General features: G+C 46.0%; 1 protein-coding gene across 6 annotated transcripts in view; it reads left to right on the plus strand.

Moving 5' to 3' along the window:
* Nucleotides 1-534: 534 nt before the first annotated feature.
* The window catches only part of AK7 (adenylate kinase 7), a 57,309-nt gene continuing 37,790 nt past the window's right edge, over nt 535-20,053 (plus strand). For all 6 annotated transcript variants that reach the window (XM_021099675.2, XM_021099676.2, XM_021099678.2 and 3 more), the window contains exons 1-4: nt 535-654; nt 6,871-7,059; nt 10,441-10,549; nt 16,032-16,126. In XM_021099675.2, coding sequence (XP_020955334.2) covers nt 550-654; nt 6,871-7,059; nt 10,441-10,549; nt 16,032-16,126 — 498 coding nt within the window. In that variant the 5' untranslated portion in view covers nt 535-549. The remainder of the gene's footprint in view (nt 655-6,870; nt 7,060-10,440; nt 10,550-16,031; nt 16,127-20,053) is intronic.

Consider the following 20,053-nt stretch of genomic DNA (forward strand, 5'->3'; position numbering starts at 1 on the left):
TCATTCACTTCATTTTAGGGAAGGTCTAGACTCTGGACCTAGACTTTTCATCAGATTGTTTGTTTGTTTTGTTTTGTTTTCAGCCAAACCACGGCATGAGGAAGTCCGGGAAGGCCGGGGCCAGGGATCGAAACCACGGCACAGTAGCGACCCGAACCCCTGCAGTGACAACTCCCGTATCCACGACCCATGGCACCACCACGGAAACTCCGGGTTCATCAATATTTTTAGTCTTCCCTGTCAAGTGGCCACTGGGACGTGTTTCCAGGGTTTTCGAATAAAAGAAAGGCAAGGGAATAGAGGGCGCGCCCTGCCAGAAGGCACCCGGCCAGCAGCTGGGCAGAGTGGGGCTGGCCCTGCAGGTGGGCGCTGAAAGCCCTCCGGGCGCTGGAACCCTTCGGCCCCGCCCCCGGCCCGGGAATGTCTCGCCCAGAGCCCCAGGCCCCGCCCCCGCAGAGCCTGCTGGGCCCCGCGATATTAGGGCCCCGGCCCCACCTCCCTGGCAACCAAGGGGACTCTTTCTCCTTAGCAACCAGCGAGGCTCCCACCATGGCTGAAGAGGAGGCAGCTTCTGCCACGACGGAGAAAGCTATCCGGATCCAGAGGGTGTTTATAAACCTGCTGGACTCGTACAGCAGCAGAAACATAGGAAAGGTGAGCAGCAGCGGTAGACCAGAAACTCAGCCCCCAGCTCCCAGGCTCCCAGCCTCAGGCCCTTGAACCCAGCGAGGGCTTGAGCCACTGGGCACTATCAGGGCCTCCGCTAAGGGTGGTCCTTCGTGCTGGGCTGAGCCAGTGCCCCTTGCTCATCAGTCTGCATCCAGGTTAGACAAGCGCCCCACCTGGAAACCCAGGCGTTTGGCAGTTGCGGGTCCAGCCCTGGCTCCCCCCTGTCAGTGAAGGGAAACCGAGGCTTGGAGGGAGAAAGGGGCTTGTCCAGAATCACCTAGTGATTTAGGGGTAGGACCTGGACACGGGGCCCAGGTCTCCGACCTCCTAGCCTGCTTCTCTTTGCGCTCCGCCAACTTGTCTAAAGCAGGCAACTGACCGAGAAAGAAATCCAATGGCGAGTTCCCGCTGTGGCGCATGGGAATGGGCGGCGGCTCTGCAGCGCCAGGACGCAGATTCCATGCCTGGCATGGCACAGTGGGTTAAAGGACCCCACGTAGGTCGCAGCTGAGGCTGGGATCGGATCTGATCCCTGGCCTGGGCCACGGGGTGACCAAAAAAAAAAAAAAGTTCAATGATTATACCAGTCACGGGGCATTTTCCTTCACTCATCCCTTCAACATACGGTTTTAGCATTATGTGGCAAGAGACTATTTAGGACCCCAAGTCCCATTAAGCTTCCTCACCTTTCACTATTTTTTAAAAATATATATTTATTTATTTATTTTTGCTTTTCATAGCCTCACCCAGGGCATATGGAGGTTCCCAGGCTAGGAGTCCAATCAGAGCTGTAGCCACCCGCCTGCACCACAGCCACAGCAACGCCAGATCTGAGCCACATCTTCGACCTACACCAGATTCTTAACGCCAGATCTTTAACCCACTGAGTGAGGCCAGGGAGCAAACTGGATGTTCTCCTGGATGCTAGTCAGGTTTGTCAACCACTGAGCCACGACGGGAACGCCACCTTTCACCATCTTTAGCCCTGGAAAATGAAGTTCAAAAACAAGCCCCTGGGGGCCCTTCATCTTTAAAGGTTCAGTAGCCAAAAGAAAGCCCTGATTCATGATTTTGTCATTTTCCTGAGTAGGATGCATTGACCTTACTTCTACCCACTGGATACAGAGAAGACGAAACTCACCTTGGGCAGACTTCTGTGAGGTTAATGTTCACACTTTCAGATGACAAATAAGATGAGGCCACCACACATGTCATCTGTATTGTTTTCCTAGGGCTGTGGTAACAAATCACCGCAAACTGAGCAGCTGAAAGCCACAGAGTCTCCCCCAGTTAAGGAGGCCAAGAGTCTAAAATCAAGGTGTCGGTAGGATCGGTTCCTCCTGGAGGCTCTAGGGGAGAGTCTGGCCCAGGCTTCTCTCCTAGCTTCTGCTGGTTGCCGACAGCTCTAGGCATCCCTTGGCTGTAGACTCGTTACTCAGTCTCTGCCTCTATCATTACATGGTGTTCTCGCTCGGGGTCTCTCTGGCCAGATTTCCCTCTTCTAATAAGGACACGAGTCACTAGATTCAAGGCTACTCTAATCCAGTATGACCTCACTTTAACCAGATTACACTGCAGATACAGTCACATTCCCAAGCTCACTATTCCACTCAGCACGCCGTTTAAAGTTGGTCAAGCCAAAAAAAATAGATTTAAATATATAACTTACATGTAAAAAGAGTATATCTATATGTAACATGTAATTACTTATGATAAACAATATATTGATAGTATAATATATTATATATACCTACTAGAAGGGACTAAAAATAAAGGATATATCGTCCACATTCCCAGGAAAGTGGGGAAAGAAGGGACAAGGACAGAACTCAATGGAGATCCCTGGTGGCCCAGCGGTTAAGGACCCAGCGTTTGTCACTGCTGTGGTGCAGATTCAATCCCCAGTCTGGGAACTTCTGGATGCTTCAAAATAAAACTTAATGCTGGAATTCTGTGCATTAACTGTGGTGCAACAGGCTTGGTGGGGCAGGTTTGATCCCCTGCCACGACAGTGAGTTAAAAGGATCTGGACTGGCGTAGGTCAAAACCGTGGCTCCTATCTGATCCCTGGCCCAGGGACTCTGTGTGCTTCAGGGCAGCCAAAAAAGGAAAGGGGAAAAAAAAAAAAAAAACAACCAACTATCAGCAATAACAAAAAGACAGGAAGGAGTAGCATGACTTTGTATCTTTCAACAAGATAGATACAAATATAATAAAGTTCCCCTTCTGGCGCAGTGGAAATGAATCTGACTAGTATCCATGAGGATGGATCCAGGGGTTTGATCCCTGGCCCCCCTCAGTATATTAAGAATCCGATGTTGCTGAGGCTGTGGTGTAGGCCAGCAGCTACAGCTTGGTTTCAGCCCCTAGCCTGGGAACTTCCATATGCCGAGGGTGCAGCCCTAAAAACAAAAAAGTAAATAAAATTTTAAAAATTAAAATTAAAAAAATCTAATGAAGATAGATAGATAGATAGATAGATAGATAGATAGATACAGAAAATGTCTCCAGGGAGTTCCCGTGGTGGCTTAGCATAACATCCCGACTAGTATCTAGGAGGACACAAGTTTGATCCCTGGCCTGGCTCAGTGGGTTAAGGATCCGATGTTGCCTGAGCTGTGGTGTAGGTCGCAGACATGACTCAGATCCCGCTTTGCTGTGGCTGTGGTGTAGGCTGGCAGCTGCAGCTCTCAGATTTGACCCCTAGCCTGGGAACCTCCATATGGTGCAGGTGTAGCCCTTAAAAAAAAGAAAGATGGGAAGGGGTAGTGAGAACTTATTTGTCTTTCAACAAGATACAAATATGTGAAGCTAGGTAGCTGGATAAATGATAGGTAATCTAAATATTAAAAATGTCTCTAAGAATACACAAGTCACTTAACTATTATCACCTCGGGGCACAGGATGCAGCTTATTTATTCATGAGCTTCCACTAAATGGCAGGCACTGTAAATAAGACCAAAAAGATTTTTGCCCTTGAGGAATCCTCCCTCTCTAGAAGAGGACAAACAATAAATAATTTTTAGAATAAACCAGATATAATTCAACACGTGGGAAGTACTCTGAAGGAAAGAGGATAAAAGATGCTGGCTGGTGGGTGCAAACAGTTGCTTTCACTAGAGTGGCTTGAAAGGGCTCCCTGGAAAGGGACATTTAATCTGAAATACACAGGGTGAGGGTCCAGCCCCAGGAGCTAGTTCCTAGAGGCACGGCAAACACAGATGTTCTGAGCTGGGAGTCTGGTTGCAGAGGAGAGAGTGGTCAGGGTGCAATGAACGTGGGGATGAAGAGTAAAGTCAGAAGGAAGTCAATTAATTAAACTGTGTGTTGGAGTTCCTGCTGTGGCACCCCAGGAATAGCGGCCTCTTGGGAGTGCTAGGACGCAGGTTTGATCCCCGGCCCGGCACAGTGGGTTAAGGATCTGGTATTGCTACAGCTGTGGCTTAGGTTGCAGCTATGGCTTGGCTGGGATCTGATCCCTGGCCCGAGGAACTCCATAGGCCTCGGGGCAGCCAAAAAAGAAAGAGGAAAAAAATCCGTGTGTCTTTAGAGACACACAGTCACAAAGGATCATTTTGATTTTATGGGAGAAAGGAACCATGAGAGTTAGAATGCAGCCCTGCGCAGCAACTGAACAGTGCCTCATGCTTAGTCAGCATTCTACCATGTCTGTGACATAAATTAACAAAGCAGAGGCAAGCACAAAGGCCCACGTCTTTTTTTTTTTTTTTTTTTTTAAGAAGTATTTTTTTGGCAGTTCTCAGACTAGGGGACAAATCAGAGCTGCAACGGCCGGCCTACACCACAGCCACAGCAACACCAGATCCGAGCTGCATCTGTGACCTACACCACAGCTCATAGCAATGCCAGATCCTTAACCTACTGAGCAAGACCAAGGATCGAACCCAAATCCTCATGGACACTAGTCAGGTTCTTGACCCACTGGGCCACAACAGGAACTCCTGGTTTATGTTCTAAACCCAGTGATAACAACTGGAATACTTAAAGGAAGGGGGCATGATTGAGATTAGGAGGGAGGGAGGGAAGGGAATTTAATACCCCCTTTTGATCTTTATTTTTTTTGCAACATTATATTTTGAAAATACACCCTTTTTTTAGTTTGCAGAGGTGGTTTTTTTTTGGGGGGGGGAGTTGTTTGTTTGTTTAATTTTCAGCCCTACCTATGGCATTCAAAAGTTCTCGGGCCAGGGATCAAACCACACCACAGCAGCAACCTGAGCTGCTGCAGTGACAATGCCAGATCCTTAACCGCTGCACCACAAGGGAACTCCAGTCTGCAGATTTTTTTCAAAAGCTTATCAATAAGAGACATTTCTCATTATTCTTTAACAAACCAGGACCTCACTTTTCTCACATTCCAAGTAATTGCTGTTGTCTGCACTAAGCAACCTGGGAGTAGGAATAGAAAGCATATGAAAAATATGGAAACCATGTCTCTTGTCCTCAGGTCCAGCTGGGCAAGGCCACCCCAGTCCCATCTCCCCCAGGTCTCTGGGACGGAGTAGTGTGTCAAGGTGTGTCCCCAATGCAGCCTTGGGGATCATTTCAAAAGGTCCAACTTCACCCCTCCCTCCCCATACAGTCTTGGGCAAATTACTTACTGCTTCGCATCAATCGCCTCACCTGTGAAATGGGACAGTAAAACTGAATATGTACGTTTGAGAGATAAATGAAAATATATATGGCATACTTGGGGAAAATAAATTCCAATAAGAGGTTGAACTGATACCTTGCCTACAAATTTGGATTGCTTTTTTTATTTTTATGTTTATTTTTAATTTTTTGTCAGTTTAGGGCGGCCCCTGTGGCATATGGAGGTTCCCAGGCTAGGGGTTGAATTGGAGCTGTAGCTGCCAGCCTACACCACAGCCACAGCAACACTGGATCCGAGCCTCGTCTTCGACCTACACTACAGCTCATGGCAACGCTGGATCCTTAACCCACTGATCAAGGCCAGAGATTGAACCCATGTCCTCATGGAAACTTGTTGGATTCATTTCTGCTGAGCCACGACGGGAACGCCTAACTTGGATTGTTTTTTATCAAAATTAATAAAGTGGGACTTTTTGTTTGGTTTTGTTATGTGTTAACTCCCAAGCTGTGATATCACCATGATTATTTCATACGTTTAATCTACAAATTACACGTTTAATATACAATTAAAATTATTTCCACTTATATATGCATATATTTACATATGTATGATATATATGAAGCTTATGAACATGCCATAAACCACTCACAAAGATAGCTTTTGTAAAATAAGGGAAGAAATGTAGCCTGCCTCATTCTATGTCATTATTCATAGCCACTGGCCACTACTGTGTGTGGCTATTGAACTTTTTTTTTTTTTTGTCTTTTTAGAGCATCACATGCGGCTGGTGGATGTTCCCAGGCTAGAGGTTAAATCTGAGCTGCAGCTGCCGGCCTATACCACAGCCACAGCAATGCTGGATCTGAGCTGCATCTGTGACCTACACCACAGCTCAGGGCAACACTGGATCCTTCACCCACTGAGAGAGGCCAGGGATCGAACCCACTTCTTCATAGACACTAGTTGGGTTCGTTACTACTGAGCCAACGGGAACTCCTTCTTGAACATTTCAATGTAGCTCTTAGTCCCAGTGGAGATGTGCTGTAAATTTAAAACGCACGTCGACTTTCAAACACTTACTATATGGGAAAAAGAATATATAATATCAAAATAATGTTTATAACAATAACATGTTAAGCTGATAGTATTTTGGATATATTAAGTAAAACATTACCTAAAGTTCATGTATTTCTTCCTACTCTTGTTACTGTGGCCACTGACAAATTGAAGTTCCCTAAGTGGATCTTGTTCCATTTCTACGTTGCTGTTGGACAAAAGGCCGGTCATGAATTTTGCCCAGCTCTGCCTGTTGCCAGGGCAGGATAATACCCTTCACAAGCCCTCTACCCTCTCTGAGCCCATATTCCTTGCCCATAAAATGGGAGATCATAAGAGTACCCACCTCCCTGTGCTGTTATGGGAATTAAACCCATTTCAACGAGATACGGGGTGTTAGCACTAGCTGTGATGAGTGGCACGGCTGGCAAGCCCTCGGTAAAGCTTAGGCTTTAGAATCATCTTGCGTTGATTGGCCTCATCCTCAGGGGTTCTGAGTAGTTGGGAAATTTCCGTTTGCTTTTTTGCAGTTTCTTTCTAACTGTGTCCTTGGAGCTTCCCTTGAAGACATCACCGAAGAGGAGGAAGAGGAAGACGAATATAAATCCACCATGCTGGACGCCTCCTTGGCCAAACTGAAGGAAGGCACGTTCCAGATCGTGGGCACGCTTTCCAAGCCGGAAAGCCCCCGGCCCGACTTCGCCATGGAGACCTACTGTGTGAGTGCCGGGCGTGCTGCCAAGAGGGAACAGAGGCTAGAGCCACCTTTTGCTCTGATGCCCTGACCGTGTGTCATTACTCTTTGCTTCTCATCAACTCTCTCCTGCCCTGTGAGCAGGTGGGGGAGGTGAGAGGAGAAGGTTGGGACAGGTCTTCCTCTAGGATGGAGATGAATGCTCACTGTCTCCAAGTTAAAGGCTTGCCTGCAGCAAATAAATTAGAAATTCTTAGAGAGTTTGGATCTAATTTGCTAGGAATGAGAAGATGCCGGAAATTGGGCATTCTCCTGGGAGTTCCCATTGTGGCTCAGAGGAAACGAACCCTACCGGGATCCATGAGGATGCGGGTTCAATCCCTGGCCTCGCTCAGCAGGTTAGGGATCCAGTGTGGCCATGAACTGTGGCGGTGGTGTAGGCTGGCAGCTGCAACTCCAATTCGACCCCTAGCCTGGGAACTTCCCTATGCTGCAGGTGCAGCCTTAAAAAGAAAAAAAAAAAAAAAATTCTCTTGGAAATACTTAACCTGTGTGAAGGCCTGTACTGTCGTGTTTCTCCAGCACACAGAGTGCCTCCTTCCTGAGCGCCACCCTGAGCTCCTGTCAGGAGGTGCTGGAGGTCAGCCCCTAACCCTTGCAGGGCTGCCGCGTGGGGAGACATTCTTTATATTGGCTCCCCCGCCTCCCACAGCCCTTGGTCAGGGAATCCTCAAGTCGCCGCCCTCATCACTCTAGAGACGTGGCTCCTGTCCACTCTCCCCGCTCTTTGTGTGAGTTGAGATCTCCCTCCCCACTCACTGTTTATACCTGAATTTGGTGCAGTGAATGTGTATTGGACACTTTTTTTTTTTTAGGGCCACACCCGCGGCACGTAGAGTCTCCCAGGCTAGGGGTTGACTCAGAGCTGCAGCTGCAGGCCTACGCCACAGCCACAGCAACGCAGGATCCTTAGCCCACTGAGCAAGGCCAGGGATGGAACCACAATCTAGTTGTGGTTGGATGCTAGTTGGATTCATTTCTGCTGCACCACAAAGGGAACTCCTGTATTGGCCACTTTAAAGACCCACAGATAGGAGTTCCCATCATGGCTCAGTGGTTAACGAATCCAACAAGGAACCATGAGGTTTCAGGTTCCATCCCTGGCCTTGCTCAGTGGGTTTAGGATCCGGCATTGCCGTGAGCTGTGGTGTAGGTCACAGATGTGGGTCAGATCCCGCGTTGCTGTGGCTGTGGTGTAGGCCATTAGCTACAGCTCTAATTTGACTCCTGGCCTGGGAACTTCCATATGCCGCACGTGTGGACAGAAGAGTCAAAATAATAACAAGAATAAGAATAACAATCAAATAAAATATTCCCAACTGTCAACTCTGATCAAGTGCCTTACACCTCAAATGAGAACAGATTAATCACATCTTGAGGATTCTGAAGTAACCCACGTGAATCACTCATCAGCCCTTCCGAGTGATTCATGATCCATGGTTACTCAAATAAACTTGCCTCGAGATCGAGTTAGTTTTAAATGCCTCACGTTTTCTTCCAGTGCGTTCTGAGTCTTCTCCCCTGCTTTTTTTTTTTTCTTCGGTCTTTTAGGGCCACACCCATGGCACATGGAAGTTCCCAGGGTAGGGGTCCAATTGGAGCTGTAGCCGCCAGCCTGTGCCAGAGCCACAGCAATGCGGGGTCTGTGCTGTGTCTGCAACCTACACCACAGCTCCCGGCAATGCTGGATCCTTAACCCACTGAGGGAGGCCAGAGATCGAACCCACATCCTCATGGATGCTAGTTGGGTTCGTTAACCAGTGAGCCACAACGGGAACTCCTGAGTCTTCCCTCCTGAATGGGAGTTTAAACAGCATGCAGAAATAGTACCTAAGAACATGTTGCAACTGCTGTCATCACCTCTTCCCAGCTATTTTCATAGACTTCTTTGTTACTTGAAAACTACACACAGAAGAGAGCCAACATTTTCCTTTAAATAGAAACCCTCTGCAAATGTTTCCTGTGGAAACTTCCAGGCAGCTTACTAATTTGGGAATTGTTCCCATCTAAACATTAAGGTTACTTTGTTTGCTTCTTGCAGCAAGTGGCTGTCAACTTTCTTTTGGTCATTGCTATTGTAGTTTTGGAGTATAGCTGCTTTACCACGTTGTGTTAGTTTCAGGTGTATGGCAAAGTGATTCAGTTATACAAATACATATATTAATTTTTTTTCTTTTTTTTTCTTTTTTTTTTTTTTTTTTGTCTTTTGCCTTTTCTAGGGCCACTCCTGCGGCATATGGAGGTTCCCAGGCTAGGGGTGTAATTGGAGCTGTAGATGCCGGCCTACGCCAGAGCCACAGCAACGTGGGATCCGAGCCAGGATCCGAGCCACATCTGCGACCTGCACCACAGCTCACGGCAATGCCGGATGCTTAACCCACTGAGCAAGGCCAGGGATCGAACCTGCAACCTCATGGTTCCTAGTAAGATTCGTTAATCACTGAGCCATGAGGGGAACTCCTATTAATTTTTTTTTCAGATTCTTTCCCTGTATAGGTAGAATATTTAGCAGTTTTCCCTGTGCTATGCACTAGAGCCTTGTTGGTTATCTGTTTTATACGTGGTATAATGTGAGAAGAAGAATGTATATCTGTATATGTATGACCGTGTCACTTTGCTATACAGCAGAAATTGACAGAGCATCTAGTACATCAACTATAATAAAAAATATTTTAGGAGTTCCCGTCGTGGCTCAGTGGTTAACAAACGCTACTAGCAACCATGAGGGTTCGGGTTTGATCCCTGGCTCACTCAGTGGGTTAAGGATCTGCCGTTGCTGTGAGCTGTGGTGTAGGTGACAGACATGGCTCAGATCCCAAGTTGCTGTGGCTGTGGTGTAGGCCGGCAGCTACAGCTCTGATTCGACCCCTAGCCTCGGAACCTCCATATGCCACAGGTGTGGCCCTAAAAAGACAAAAGACAAAACAAAACAAAAAAAAAAGTGACTCTGTTTCTGGGTTTGGGTTTCCTTTTTTTCTTTCTTTCTTTCCTTCTTTTTTTAATGGCTGTACCTATGGCATATGGAAGTTCCCGGACCAGTGACTGAATCCGAGCTGCGTCAGTGGCTTAGGTCACAGCTGCGGCAATGCTGGATCTTTAACCCACTGCACCAGGCCAGGGATTGAAACCGCACCTCTGTAGCAACTGGAGCCACTGCAGTCAGATTCTTAACTCATTGTGCCACAGTGGGAACTCCTGTTTCTGTTTTGTAAATAAGGTCATTTGTTTCATTTCAAAATTAGATTCCACATGTAAGTGAGATGTTATGATATTTGTCTTTCTCTGACTCTCTCCACTTAGTCCGATGGTCTCTAGGTCCATCCATGTGGTTGTCTTTCTCTTTCAGGCCATCTCTCGAGAAGACCTTCTCATGCACCTGCTGGAGTGTGATGTTATCATTTATAACATCACCGAGCACCCCCAGCAAGTGGAGGAAGCCGTCTGGGCTGTCTCTGGTCAGTGAGATGCGCCCTCTGATCTCCAGGGACATGACTTTGTGCAGTTTACTGAAGAATCAGCTAAGGAACACGAGGCAAATGAGGACCAACTGATCTGATACTCACTTAAAACAAGAAGTGAAATCAGACCCATGGCTGTGCCTGTGGATCGTGTTAAATGATAAACTGAGGCATATTCAATTTTTGTTAAGAGTTTATGTGAGCAAAAACGGATTCGTATTAGAATGCAGCACGCAGAAATGGTACCTAAGATCACGAGCTTAGGTACGTGGCTGTGATGTAGGTCGACATCTCGGCTCGGATCCCAGATTTCCGTGGCGGTGGCGAAGGCTGGCAGCTGCAGCTCTGATTCGACCCCTAGCCTGGGAACTTCCATATACTGCATGTGTGGCCCTAAAAAGACAAAAAAAACCACCCCTGCACCACAGCAGTGACAACAGTAGATCCTTAAGCCACTAGGCCACCAGGGAACTCCCTTCATTTTTAAAATGCTTTGAAAAAGGTAATGAGGAGTTCCCTCTGTGGCACAATGGGTTAAGAATCTGACTGCAGCAGCTGGCTGCAGAGGAGACTCGGGCTCAATCTCGTTATTAGGTTGGGAGCAAATCAGCTTCTTTGAATTGTAGACTAGGAGGACATCCAAAAAGACACAGAACGCCTTGCTTTTCAGTATTTTTTACACCTCAGCATCTTTGTTTCCAGCAGATTTGTTCAGGGGTCAGCAAGCTTTTTCTGTAAAAGGCCAGAGAGTAAATATTTTTGGCTTTTCAAGCCAACTCCTCTGCCTTTGTAGCAAGAATGTAGCCATAGACAATATGTAAATGAATGGGCTGGATTCCAATAAAACTTTATTTACAAAAACAGGGAAAATACATCGCCAGCCCCTGAATAAGACCAAGAGCAAAGCTCTATTTTGGCTGAAGTTCAAAGAAATGGAGAGAAGCCTGAGGAATGTCTGAGAAGTCACGATGGGCAAGTGCTCTCTGCGGGTGTGTGGGAGTCCTCCAGAGCTTAGAATGTTTGATTTCTCATTTATAACTCTGGGCCCAAGTTTCCTTCAGCAAGATAACAAATCAAAAACACGAGCCATGCGTCCTCTTTGGGAACAGAGATTTTTAAAGCCTAATTTCTGAATTTTGTCCCTTTGCAAGTATTTATAGATGATATATAATTGCACTCTCTAAGATAATTGCACCACCTAAAATAATCATCAGACCTAATGCTTATTGAATTCTCATTTTGTGTCAGGCTTGGGAAACTGATATTTTCTTTATAAGGTATACTCACAATCTTCTTTATATTTTTTATTTTTTTTAGTTTTCTGTTTTTTAGGACCACACCCACGGCATATGGAGGTTCCCAGGCTAGGGGTCTAATTGGAGCTACAGCTGCCGGCCTACACGACAGCTAATATTAGCATTTTGAATATTAGAAAGATAGACATAAAGTTTTTTAAAAGGCAGTGTTGTTTTTTTTTCGTTTTAAAAAGTTTTATTGAAGTACAGTTATTTACAATGGGATAATTTCTGCTCACAGTGTGATATTTTGTTTATTTAGTTATTAATTGCTTTTTAGGGCCACACCCTTGGCATATGGAAGTTCCCAGGCTAGGGGTCAAATCAGAGCTACAGCTGCTGGCCTACACCACAGCCACAGCAAGGCCAGGTCCTAGCCACATCTGTGACCTACACCATAGCTCACGGCAACACTGGATCCTTAGCCTAGTGATGGAGGTCAGGGATCGAACCCATGTCCTCATGGATACTAGTGGAGTTCGTTACTGCTGAGCCGAAATGGAAACTCCCATTTTTGTCATAAATGTTTAACTTCTCAAGTATTTTAATACAAAAGAATTCTTCTACCTGCCTTTCACAGATATTGTCGAAGGTAGGCAACCTGAAGAAATAAAGCAGTAGAAATGCAAGAAAACATTCACATAAATGGATAAAATGTTTTCTTTGTTTGCAGGTAATTTTGGGAGTTTTTTGGGGGTTTTTTTTTTGTTTGTTTTTTGGCTGCACCACTGGCATGCGGGAGTTCCTGAGCCAGAGATCAAAACTGAGCCATAGCAGTAACCAGAGCCACAGCAGTGACAATGCTGGCTCCTTAACCTGCTGAGCCACCAGGGAACTCCTAAGTAGATAATTTTAGACCCATTAAAATGATCATAAATAGAAAAGGATAACTCAGAAGACCTCTAAGTGTGCCAGGCATTCACAAAATAGGCCAGTCTGAAGCATAGCAGAGCAGGAAGGGTAAAAGAGCAAAGTTAAAGAGGTGACTCCTGTTAATAGAATAAAAATAGAAACTGAAGTTAACCTTTGAGGAGTTCCCATTGTGGCGCGGCGGAAACGAATCCAACTAGGAACTGTGAGGTTGCAGGTTCGAACCCTGGCCTCACTCAGTGGGTTAAGGATCTGGCATTGCCCTGAGTTGTGGTGCAGGTTGCAGACGCGGCTCGGCTCTGGCATTGCTGTAGCTCTGGCGTAGGCTGGCAGCAACAGCTCCAGTTCGACCCCACGCCTGGGAACTTCCATGTGCTGCGCAGGTGCAGCCCCAAAAAGACAAAAATAAATAAATAAAGTTAACCTTGGAATTGGGATTAATATGTGGACATAGTGTTCTTAGACTTAATTCAATAATACTTCATCATCTTAAGGCTGGAATCCATGAGTTTATTAGATTCAAGATGTCAGTATTTTATTGTTCTCCTTATTTAAGTAATCGGCTTATGAGACTAAAAATGCACCATGGTAACTGTGTCACTTATATCCTCTGACAATTTAATTAGATCTTATTAGTTTGTGTATTTTTCTGGAAAATTATAAAACAATGAGATCCTGCTGTATAGCACCAGGAGATAATTACCTGTGATGGAACATGATGGAGGATAATGTGAAAAAAGAATGTGTGTGTGTGTGTGTGTGTGTGTGTAACTGGGTCACTTTGCTGTACAGCAGAAATTGACAGAACATTGTAAATCAACTAGAATAAAAAAATTTTTTAAATAAAAATATTTTGGTAGAATCACATGCCATAAAATATTCAAAGAGACTCAATGCTTAAATATGTCCAGAGGCTTCCTCGGAAACAATTAACCCTTTAGACACCAAACACTCACAGGTCCAGGCCACCAGTTTTTTTTTTTTTTTTTTTCTTTTTAGGACTGCACTTGTGGCATATGGAGGTTTCCAGACTAGGGGTCGAATTGGAGCTGTAGCTGCCAGCCTACACCACAGCCACAGCCACACAGGATCTGAGCCACGTTTGCAACCTCCGCCACAGCTCAGGGCAACGCCGGATCCTTAACCCACTGAGTGAGGCCAGGGATCGAACCTGCGTCCTCATGGATGCTAGTTGGGTTCATTAACCACTGAGCCACAACAGGAACTCCCACCACTCTTTTTAATTTGAGTCTCTACAGATTGTTCATGATCAAGTACCCACACCTTTTCAAAGCCCCCACATTCGGCCCACAGTCCCACAGCCTGGGCTGCGCTCCCCGAGATGGGGAGAGGGGGTGGATCGGCCTATTACTTCCTTTCATGAGGGCTTAAGCTGAATAGGACTGCTTTATGTGATCTCATAAGAGGCCCATGCCTGTAAAAAAGAAGGAAATAATGCCAACTGCAGTGAAATGGAAGGACCTAGAGCTTATCATACTAAGTGACGTAAGCCAGACAGAGACAAATAACATAGGATATCACTTAAATGTGGAATGTGAAAAAATGATATGAATGAACCTATTTACAAAACAGAAATAAACCCACAGACACAGCAAAGAAACTTATGGTTACTGACGGCAGGGTGTGTGTGTGGGGGGGTATAAATTAGGAGGTTGGGATTAGCATGTACACACCACTATGTATAAAATAGGTAAACAACACGACCTACTGCATAGCACAGAGAACTATATCCAATGTCTTATTATAACCTATAAAGGAAAAGAATCTGAGAAAGAATAGATTATATATGTGTATGTGTGTGTGTATATATATATATATATAATTGAATCACTTTGTTGTACACCTGAAGCTAGCACAACATCGTAAATTAAATATACTCCAATTTTTGGAGTTCCTGTTGTGGCTCAGTGGATTAAGAATCTAACTGGCATCCATTAGGACGCAGGTTTGATCCCTGGCCTCGCTCAGTGGGTTAAGGATCTGGCCTTACTGTGAGCTGTGGTGTAGGTCGCAGATTCGGCTTGGATCCTGCATTGCAGTAGCTGTGGTGTAGGCCGGCAGCTATTGCTCCCATTAGACCCCTGGCCTGGGAACTTCCATTGCCACAAGTGCAGCCCTAAAGGCCAAAACAGACAAATAAACCAAAACCAAAAAAAAAAAAAAAACCCAGAAACTATACTCTTTTTTTTTAATGGCAAAAAAAAACAAAAAAGGATGGCCTTGCCCTCTGATTTGGGGCCTCCTGCTCCGCTCTCCCTACGGCTGGACATGGGCCACCGTGGGAGAGCACAGGCTGGGCAACGAGGCTGCTGGCTTAGACTCGGCCTCATCGCTTCTGTCCATGATTCTGGCCAAACTGGGCCTCCCTTCCCTTCCATGTAAAAGCAGAGATAGCAGTGGTAACTATCTACGGAGGCCAAGAATTCAATAAAGCCCGTGAGTTTTTCCCGTGCATGTCCGCTGTGGTCATCAGTATCATGAGCCTTCCAAAAAGCGAAGGCACAATGGTACAAGTCAGGTAACAGGAGGGGGATGAAGTTTTAGGCTGGGCTCCCAGGAGGTCTGGCAGCTGGCAGGAGAGATGGCCAGGCACGAAGATGGGGACAGGCAGCGAAGCATCACGATGCTAAGTTGCTCCTTGAGGGAGGAGTCACTTCAAGTCATTGCTAGTTAGATAGCGCTCCCATTGTGGCTCAGCAGGTTAAGAACCTGACTAGTATCCATGAGGATGCAGGTTGGATCCCTGGCTCACCCACTGGGTGAAGCGTTCGGCGTTGCCACAAGCTGCAGGTGTAGGTCACAAATGCGGCTCGAATCTGGTGTGGCTGTGGCTGTGGTCAAGGCCGTCAGCTGCAGTTCTGATTTGACTCGTAGCTCAGGAACTTCCACAGGCCGCAGGTCCAGCCCTGAAAGAAAAAAAAGTACACATGATTTTTTTTTTTTTTTTTTTAGGTTTCTAAATTTTTTTTTAATTTATTTATTTTTGTGTTTTCTAGAGCTGCACCCACAGCATACGGAGGTTCCCAGATTAGGGGTCTAATTGGAGCTGTAGCCACCGGCCTACACCACAGCCACAGCAACGCAGGATCTGAGCCTCATCTGTGACCTACACCACAGCTCACTGCAACACCAGATCCTTAACCCACTGAACGAGGCCAGGGTTTGAACCCAAAACCTCATCATTCCTAGTTGGATTCGTTAACCACTGTACCACGTTGGGAATTCCGTACATGTGATTTTGAAACACATTTTGCGTAGATCCATGTAACTGCTCTCTTTTTTTGGCCTGACAGCCCTGAATGAAGAAACCAGCCATTTCGCAAAGCGGAAGCTGTTTATTTTAGTCTCCACAGTGATGACCTGGGCACGGTCCAAAGCCCTGGACCCGGTAAGTAGGGCGCTAGCTTTTATTTTCTGCCACATTTCACCCTTGAGTCCTTGGTTTTGGCTTTTGTCCACACCTGCAGCATGAGGACGTTCTTGGGCCAGGGATGGAAACTGGGCCACAGCAGTGACAACACCAAGTCCTTGACCTCTAGGCTGCCAGGGAACTCTTACCCTCAATTCCTTGTACTCTGCATGGGGAGAGAACTTTCTACAGGGGATGGCGTATTCTTACATTCCTGAACCCTACCCCGTAAAAAGCACTCAGCAGCAGCTCCAAGGCCACTCAATTCTCAGGGGCTGCATTGTTTTACATGCCGTTTAGAAAGAAAAAGAAAATGCTCTCTAATCAACTGTAACAGTGCTTATCACGGTCCATTTTAAATGTGTTGAAAGAATTCTCTTTTGAGCTTATTTAGACCTATATTTTTGTCATGTACATTCCTGGGCACACATGAAAAGGAAAATCACTGGTCATAATAGTCCCCAAATTTCTCCATACTCAAAGTCCAGTCTCTCTGATTCACACCGGCATTCTGTCTGTTTCCACACGACAACTCAGTATAAAAGCAGTCAAGTCATTTACCTCTGGGTCCTTTCCTTTCCTAAAAAGCAAATGGTTATTATTTTGAAAGAAAATATGTTCTCAGCGTCGCCCTAGCATTGCTTATTTTCTCTCCTGTTGTCAGATTTACATTTGCGGCTCTGCCCCAGTGCCTCTGTGTCTGTGAACTACCTTTCATGTCAGTGCTAAATCACAGTACAATTTGTTTTTAATTGGAGTATAGTCGATTCGCAATGTTGCGTTAGTTTTGGCTGTACGGCTTACATATAACTTTGTCACACATATGCACAATGGAATACTACTCGGCCATAAAAAAGGGCAAACTAATGCCATTTGCAGCAACATGGATGCAATGAGAGATTCTCATACTAAGTGAAGTAAGTCAGAAAGAGACAAATACCATATGATATCACTTATATGTGAAATCTAAAATATGGCACAAAGGAACCTATCTACAGAACAGAAACAGATTCACAGACTTGAAGAACAGACTTGTGGCTGCCAAGGGTGAGTGGGAGGGAGTGGGATGGACGGGGAGTTTGGAGTTAGTAGATGCAAACTACTACATTTAGAATGGATAAGCAATGAGGTCCTACTGTACAGCACAGGCAACTACATCCAATCACTTGTGATAGAACATGACAGGCAATGATATGAGAAAAAGAATATATATATATATATATATATATATATATATGACTGAGCCACTTTGCTATACAGTAGAAATTGGCACAGTACTGTAAATCAACTATACTTTAATTAAAAAAAAAACTTTGTCACATCAGTCAAACGCAATAATCAATTGAAAAGAGGGTCCCAGGGTTCCCTGGTGGCCTATCGGTTAAGGATCTGGCATTGTCACTGGATTGGCTCAGGTTCAATCTGTGGTCCAGGGACATCCACATGCCATGAATGCTGCCCCCCCACACACCCCCCAAAAAGAAGGCCAACAGACTTTGCCAATGTCCTTAAAGAAAGGGAGGATCACCCTGCAGGGGCAGCTCTCCACCTCCTAAGAGGATGCGGCCTCTGGCAAAGCTCATTCACTGTAATGAGATGTTAATGAGGCAGGCGGTTTCCAGGAATGTCGACAGACATCAATACACAGCAGTGAAAGACCTGAGTGTGGAGTTCCCATTGGCTCACTGGGTTAAGAACCCGACCAGTATCCATGAGGACGCGGGTTCAATCCCTGGCCTCGCTCAGCGGAGGGTCTGGTGATGCTGCAAGCTGCAGCGTGGGTTGTGGATGCAGCTCAGATCTGGCGTTGCTGTGGCTGTGATGTAGGCAGGCAGGTGCAGCTTGGATTTGACCCCTAGCCTGGGAATCTCCATATGCCACAGGTGCGGCCCTAAAAAGACCCAAAAAAAAAAAAAAAAAAAAAAGAGCAACAAGGTCTTACTGTACAGCAGAGGGAACCAATCCCCTATAAATAGACCATTATGGAAAAGAAGAGTAAAAAAAAAAGGACATATATATATATGTATGAGTACATATATACATGAGTCACTTGCTGTGTAGCAGAAATTGACAGAACATTGCAAATCAACTACAATAAAAATTAATACAGTGGGAGTTCCCACTGTTCCCTCAGCCTTTCCCCCGTGTCATCACCACCTTGTCGATCACTCGCCCGCACTCCCGCCCATCAATCAGTTCATCAGTCAATTCTGCTAATCCCTCCCCAAATGTCTCCTAAATCCATCATGCTCTCTTTGTGTCTGTGGACTTCCAGGATGGCTTTGTAACGGGCAGCTCCTCCTCCCAATCCAAATCCAGCCAACAGCTTAAGTCATCCTATTAAAATATAATGCAGGTTGTGCTCTAGTCCTGCTTAAAATGCTTAAAACCCCTCCACGCCCAATGTTCCTAGAATGAAGTGGGTGTGCAATGGACATGGTGGTGGTACCCCGGCGAGGAACACTGAGGGAGAGCTCTTTTTTGGAGGAGAAGCTCGAGTTAGCCCACCTCCCCCCTCTGTCCATAGTAGACACTCAGTGAATACATGGCATATAGTTAGCTGAGCTCTGAACTATGCCCGCCGGCTCCCGTGTAGGTCGGGTTGCCAGGTGGCACAGAGGACACCCAGCTGCATTTGAATATCAGATAAACACAAGATTGTTTTTCTTTTTCCTTTTTTCGTGTTTTACTGTTTTTTGGTTTTTTTTTTTTTTTTTTTTGTCTCTTTGCCATTTTCTTGGGCCACTCTCGCGGCATATGGCGGTTCCCAGGCCAGGGGTCGAATCAGAGCTGTAGCCACCGGCCTACGCCAGAGCCACAGCAACTCGGGATCCAAGCCACGTCTGAGACCTACACCACAGCTCACGGCAACGCCGGATCGTTAACCCACTGAGCAAGGGCAGGGATCGAACCTGCAACCTCATGGTTCCTAGTCGGATTCATTAACCACTGCGCCACGACCGGAACTCCCCTGTATTTACTTTTTAAATTACTAACGTATAGTTAATTTACAGCATTGCGCCACCAACCCCAGTAACCTGGCCTTGCCTACTCGTCCTGTCTCAACCCTCAGCTCCAGTCATCCTTGTGTTTCGACTGCCTCTCTGATTCATCTCATGTAAGCCCCAGACTCAGATGTTTTCGACTGGTTATTTCAGTCAGACTAGTGTGAAGTTCCCTTTGTGGCTCAGCAGGTTCAGAAACAGACTAGTAGCCATGAGGACGTGGATTTGATTCCTGGCCTCACTCAGTAGATCAAGGATCCAGTGTTGTCTCGAGCTGTGGTGTAGGTCAAGGACACGATGTCGCTGTGGCTGTGGTGTAGACCTGCAGCCGCAGCTCTGATTTGGCCCCTAGCCTGGGAACCTCCGTATGCCATAGGGGTGGCCCTAAAATAAAATAAAATAAAATAAGATAAAATAAAATAATAAAATAAAATAAAATTGGACCGGGTGCTGTGATTGAAAGGCTCCTGATTGAACTATGTTTTAGAAATTCTTCTCCAAGTAGGCCCTCTACCTCTGGGTGGACTTGGGGGACTGCTCTATATCATGGATGAACAACTCAGTGGATGGTGGAGAAATACCTTTCATTCCTGACTCTTAGGGCCAACTGATATCTTATCTGATGGAGCCGTTAAAAGCCCAAGACAGAAACTTGCACGCGGTGTGTTCTCATTAAAGTGGGACTGATGGGAGGGAAAGGGGCAGCGTGGAAAAGAGAAGAACTCACTCACACGCACAATTCCAATTAAAACATGAAACTGCGCACATTACAAGAACTACTGAGATGGTTTGTTTTTTGTTTTTTTGTTGTTTTTTTTTGTTTGTTTGTTTTTTAGGGCTGCATCCGCAGCATATGGAGGTTCCCAGGCTAGGGGTCGCATTAGAGCTACAGCAGTCAGCC

The sequence above is a fragment of the Sus scrofa genome, chromosome 7, assembly GCF_054392235.1.
Source record: "Sus scrofa isolate SSC_HxYL_T2T_F1_AM1 chromosome 7, Sscrofa_HxYL_maternal_Yorkshire_Landrace_v2.0, whole genome shotgun sequence".
NCBI classification, from domain to species: Eukaryota; Metazoa; Chordata; class Mammalia; order Artiodactyla; family Suidae; genus Sus; species Sus scrofa.